The sequence below is a fragment of the Salvelinus sp. IW2-2015 genome, linkage group LG2 (genome assembly GCF_002910315.2).
Source record: "Salvelinus sp. IW2-2015 linkage group LG2, ASM291031v2, whole genome shotgun sequence".
In the NCBI taxonomy this organism is placed as follows: Eukaryota; Metazoa; Chordata; class Actinopteri; order Salmoniformes; family Salmonidae; genus Salvelinus; species Salvelinus sp. IW2-2015.
Window position 1 is genome coordinate 20,943,675 of NC_036839.1, and position 5,912 is coordinate 20,949,586.

The following is a 5,912-nucleotide window of genomic DNA, read 5'->3' on the forward strand; positions in this document are numbered from 1 at the left end:
TGTTGTGTCAATGTAGAAATGAAGCAAGGGATTTGACATTCCGCAGCGCCAGTACCAAGACAACAACCCAGCTCCTGCCAACTCCCAAGCATCGTACAGGAGACTGCTAGCATTCAACACATATCATTAGACACACTAAGACACTCATGTAAAGATCTATGCTAAGTACAACAGGACGCTGTTACAAATTATGTTGAGTCATGCGACGATATGACACGGTCAGGCGTGACCGCCAAACTGCCATAGGCGACCATAGCAGATGCGCACGGAGCGAAAAGACACCCACTGGCAGCAGAGCACTACGCACACAACATCTCAATCAAAGCGGCTGCCATCCCTGCTGTGACGACTCAATAAGCCGCCATCGTCCCGGGCTCTGCCCACGCTCATCTACTTGCTTGACACGGCGGATGCGGTCATCCGCTGTCAGGGTTAGAGGGCGCGACAGAGTATGCTCGCGCTCATAGGCCTCCGGCCGGATCGCACAAGGGCTCCTCCCGACCTGCGTCCACTCGGCGCGTCCCGGGCTCCTGCCGGCTCTGCGGAGGCAGCTAAACTAATATAAAAATCGCCTGCGACCTGCTCCGCGCGCCACAGCGCGGAGTACAGGTTTCCCTGCGCACGGAGAGCGGTTCCCACCCGCCCCGCCCAAGCCGCAGTGACAGGTTTCCCGCGCACCCATCAGCAGGCTGATAGAGGTATTCCTCCCTCGCGCCCCAGCCCGGCGTGAACAGGGTTCCCCCAGGACCGCGCGCGGAGTGACACGGTTCCCGCGCCCCAAGCTGAGTGCACATGGTTCCGCTCCCGGCGCCTCCGCAGCCGGCGTGATAGGCCGTTCCCACCCCGCGCGCACTGTGCAGCCGGCAGTGACAGGCTGTCCGCCCAGCCCATGGCCCAGAGTGACAGGTTTCAGCCACCCCACGCCCAGGGCTAGCCCGTCAAGCCGGAGTGACAGGTTATCCTCGCGCCCAGCCGGCCGTGACAGGTTCCCTAGCGCACATCAGCCGGCGGACAGTACACTCGGCCCCAGCCTGCGTGAAGGTCCCGCCACAAGCTCGGCGGGAAGGTTTCCGCGCTTTCATGACGGCGTGACAGATTCCACTAGAAATCCTATAGCTAGCGCCCCAGGCCAGCGTGTACGAGTTCCGCGCTTGCAACTGGCATGACCGGTCGCTCCTGATCCCCGGGTTCATCCCTTTTGTCGGCGTCGGGGAGGGAGTACTGTCACGTATACTCCCTCTCCGGCCTCTAGGTCATCAGACTGCTGATCCTGTCACCATTGTCAAGTGCACCTGCGCCTCATGACACTCACCTGGACTCCATCACCTTCTCGATTATCTTCCCTATATCTATCACCCCCCTTGGTTCTTTCCTCAGGTGTTATTGACTGTTTCATGTCGGTGTGTTTGTGTTTTGTGTTTCGTGTTTATTTATTAAAACACTCACTCCTTGTACTTGCTTCCCGACTCTCAGCGCACTCGTTACACTTAGCAAATGGWGTCAGCTGTGTAGTAAGTATTCACGTATCTCATATCCCAGCATGTTCTCTCTCATACTCTTTGTTCATGTCTTTTTAATTACCACAGATAACCATCTGCAGACTGTGGTCATTGTGGCCTGCATTGCTATGGTTGTTGCTGGGGTCCTGGTTGGTGCTCTGGTATTCTACCTGAAGAGGAAGAAGACAGGTAAAATACACTGATAATGACCACATTGCTGCTCAAACTTGTTGGATTGCTACATCTTAAATMTAGGCCTATGTCAACAATTGTGTGAGAACGTGTTTGCTATGATCGCTTTTTTCAAAGCTGTGACGAACCTACCACTGACCCAGAAGAATGACCCAGTCTACGATAACACCACACATCCACGAAGAGACCAAGGTATATACACTTCTTCACTTTGGGTCTAATATGATGTACAATATAGATATGGCAGTGGAAACTCCTCAGAGGAGGAAGGGGTGGACCATCCACTATTGTTTATAGTGAAACATTAAAGTTATCCTTTTTGGATAACATTATATAAAAAATATTCCCATCACCAAATAACTGATATAAWTMAAACACACTGTTTTGCAATGGTCTACAGTAGCCTCAACKGTACTCTGTAGGGTCACACCATGTTGTAGCCGGAGTACAGTTATCTTACATTGACTTCAATACAAAACCTAGGAGGCTCATGGTTCTCACCCACTTCCATAGTCTTCCACAGTAATTATGACAACTTCCGGAGGARGTCGTCCAACCTATCAGAGCTCTTGCATCATTAACTAACATGTTGTCCATCCAATCAAAATATCAGAATTAATCTAATACTGAAAGCAGAAGCRACCMCCAGCTAGCACTGCAGTGCATAAAGTGTGGTGAGTAGRTGACTCATTGAGAGAGAAGACAATATTTGAYCAGTTTATTTGCATGAAATTCACTGAGGASGATGGTCCTCCCCTTCCTCKTCTGAGGAGCCTCCASTGGTACAGTAAGGAGGAAGTAGAGATGACTTTCAAGATGACATTTGGAATGTTCCACAGTGCCAACCGATGTATGGGAAGTTACAAAAGTCGCAACTGTGTTAACATTTTGGCTTCTTTTTTTTTTACTACCAGAGAGCCAGAAGGGTCGAACAGGGGAAGATGAGAATGAGGAAGTTCATTACTCTGAATTTGCTTTGGGTGAACCCAGGCTTGTTGGTGAGTAGTGTGTGTGTGTGTGTGTGTGGAAAAACAGAATGGTTTGTTGAATGTAACTTGTGTAGTTGAAGCGTAACTATATGATTTTCTTTTTTTCAGATCCCAACAGAGTCACAGCAGGGTCAAATCAGGTAGGAATAGCACTTTARTAAAATTATCATTTTGTTATTTATATACAGTACCAGTCAAGGGTTTTTATTGTTAGTYTTTTCTACATTGTAGAATAATAGTGAAGACCGCAAACTATGAAATAACACATGGAATCATGTAGTAACCAAAAAAGTMTTAAACAAATCAAAATATATTTGAGATTCTTCAAAGTAGACCTATTTGGTAAAAGACCAAATCCATATTATGGCAAGAACAACTCAAATAAGCAAAGAGAAACGACAGTCCATCATTACTTTAAGACATGAAGGTCAGTCAATGCGGAACATTTCAAGAACTTTGAAAATTTCTTCAAGTGCAGTCACAAACCTTCATGCACTATGGTGAAACTGTCTCTCATGAGGACCGCCACAGGAATGGAAGACCCAGAATTACCTCTGCTGCAGAGGATAAGTTCATTAGAGTTACCAGCCACAGAAATTGCAGCCCAAATAAAAGCTTCCCAGAGTTCAAGTAACAGGACACCAATAATAGAAACCACTACTAAAGGACACCAACCAAAGAAACCCTTGAATGAGTAGGTGTGTCAACTTTTGACTGGTACTGCATATATATAGCTACTATTTGCAATATCTGTCTAAATGTAGTGTGCTTGTTTTTTATACTGGTGTTCATGTCCATACATACAGGAAAGTGCTGTGATCTATTCAACTCTCAACATATAAGGAAACATGTATTTCAGATGGATAAAATTACCATGTTAAGTTTCAGGGATTGTGTTCCTCATTTTGACAATTACTTAATGTGTATTAGTCTACAGAGAAAATGATACCACAATACTGATTGCTTTTGAAATTATGCRATATGCCAGTTGCCTTTTATTTTAAACCTATGAGATTTGTTCAATTAGTTTATTATTCTGCTTTTGATTCATGTATTTAATGATACAGTAATATATGCTTACTAAGACTGCCGTGTAAATACAGCAGCTAGCCCAATTGGAGGGTTTAAATTGTAGGAAGGCAATTTTGGTCTGAAATATTTTGATGGCTTTAACCTACATTGCAGCCATGGATGTAAATAATAGTTTTATATATTTGTAGTCTTTCATGCYTGTGCATTTTGTATGTTTCATTCGATATATGTTTAAATCAAAATGTTTTTCATCATTTGATGTCTACTTATTGCATAGGTAAGTGAAGTTGGGTATGTTACAAGTAGATGGCACTGTTGGAAAGAAAATGTTTATTTGCAAGAATACAGTACATGAGGWTTGAGAGGGGAATAATTCATTTCTTTCAGCCCTCTTTCCTTCTCTTTTGCTATCGCTAGTTCCTTTAGGGATTGCAGAAAAAAGGTAGTAATTCAATGCATTTCTCTCCAACAAAGGTATGTAGGCACACTAAATGCAATGAATAGACTGCACATCCAGAAGGAATGTCTTTATGCACAGACAGGTGCAGAGTAGCACCAAAATCCCTCCTGCTTTGTGCAGAGGTGTGTGTGTACGCAGACACACTCACACACACATGCTCGCTTATGTGAGCATMCTTGTGTGTGTGCGCATTTGGGAGCTATTGAAAAGATCCAAGGTCTCCTGAAATGAAGTCTTTTATACTTGATTTTGAAAGAAGGAATGGGAAACAAAACATGATTTCAATTCACACTGATACATAATGACTCGTGGAGAAAGTGAAGGCTGCAGGCGTTGAGAGGAGAATGAACCAAGGTGAACACATGTTCTGCCTTTCACCCTGCATGGTCTCCTTCACGGCAAACCTCTCATCTGCAATAGACTGGGTGCTACAGTAGTCTTAGACTGCAGAATCTTCTGTTACATTCTGTGTTAGGACAATGCCAGGTGATAGTCATTTTTGAAATGTCTATTGTGGAAATAATTATTTGCAGAAAACATGGTTTGTGTGAGAAATGTATTATATTCATGTTAATTTTCACTTCATTTGGTATGAATGCTTTCCTCCAATAGGGGGCAAGCCAGTACAGTATTAACTCTTTGATCGCCTCACATATCTACACAAAAACACATGCTAACACACACATCTGAACATGCACATACAAAAATATGCACACACACCACAGTATTCTGTATAGGAAAGCATACAGAGGTAGGAGAGTGGATGGATGAATGCCTGTCAGTCAGTCTGTCTCCTGTCACCAGTGCAGCGTGTTCTCTATTTAAGGCAATGTTTACCCAGATCTCATCATGCACTGCTACCTTACAGATAGGCTGCCAGACACACTCCTACACTGATGCACTGTGTCTGCATTTGTGTCTCACTCCCACTGACACAAGTCAGGGTGTCCAACGGACCTAAACCCTCACACTCAAAATAAGGGCTGCAGAGGATTGGAAAAATACTACTGTGAACATGCATAGGTATAATAGCACAGTATAAACTTGCTGAGACGATGTTGGAAAATGATCAGTAGTGCTGATGAGGGGATATCTGTGACTGGGAAGGGACTCTTTATGTAACAGTGAAACCACTGCAGATAACCCGGTTGGTCAAAGAGTGACAAACGCAACAGCAGTCACCACTGAATGACCGTCCTACCGCTGAGTCTTTCAGCCTGTACAGAGCCCTAGTTTCAAGGAACACCGTAGTGAGAGTGTCCCTTCGACCGACATCCCGGAAATGAGGGAGTGAGTGTGAGTGAATGAGCTGTTCCGGGTACAGAGCAGGAGACATCCTTCCCTGCCAACTGCAAAGTCATTTAGCTCTGCTGTCTGGAGTGGAGGTGTGGTGACCAAACTCAACGCCGTGCTGATTTGTGTCTGAGTGCTTAAGGAGAAAGGAACGTCATCTACTGGAATTACTCTGGCTGCCGCCCAAACAGGAGCCTATTCTCTATGTAGTGCACAGGGCTCTGGTCAAAAGTAGTGCACTGCATAGGGAATAGGGTGCCATTTGGGTGGGCACTGAGTCATCGTCACAGCGATATTGTTGTAAAAGAACTGGGCTATATCTCTAATCTCTGTCTTGCTAATTGCCCCACTGGGATGACGCTGCTGGCGTGTTCTATTGTATTGTGTTGTATGATATCTGTGGGCCAGACAGACTGAGTGTAAACATGGATTACTCATTGGGGGTAG

The 5,912-nt window shown here is 45.1% G+C and overlaps 2 protein-coding genes across 2 annotated transcripts in view; both read left to right on the forward strand.

The window, feature by feature from the left end:
* LOC111976699 (uncharacterized) overlaps positions 1 to 934 on the forward strand; it is a 4,879-nt gene extending 3,945 nt beyond the window's left edge. The window contains exon 6 of the mRNA XM_070449233.1: positions 735 to 934. Within this exon, the coding sequence (XP_070305334.1) occupies positions 735 to 934 (200 nt within the window). The remainder of the gene's footprint in view (positions 1 to 734) is intronic.
* The window catches only part of LOC139029043 (uncharacterized), a 12,435-nt gene extending 8,469 nt beyond the window's left edge, over positions 1 to 3,966 (forward strand). Inside the window, exons 6-10 of the mRNA XM_070447858.1 lie at positions 1,587 to 1,688; positions 1,809 to 1,883; positions 2,606 to 2,689; positions 2,789 to 2,820; positions 3,487 to 3,966. Coding sequence (XP_070303959.1) covers positions 1,587 to 1,688; positions 1,809 to 1,883; positions 2,606 to 2,689; positions 2,789 to 2,820; positions 3,487 to 3,522 — 329 coding nt within the window. The 3' untranslated portion in view covers positions 3,523 to 3,966. The remainder of the gene's footprint in view (positions 1 to 1,586; positions 1,689 to 1,808; positions 1,884 to 2,605; positions 2,690 to 2,788; positions 2,821 to 3,486) is intronic.
* Positions 3,967 to 5,912: the final 1,946 nt, after the last annotated feature.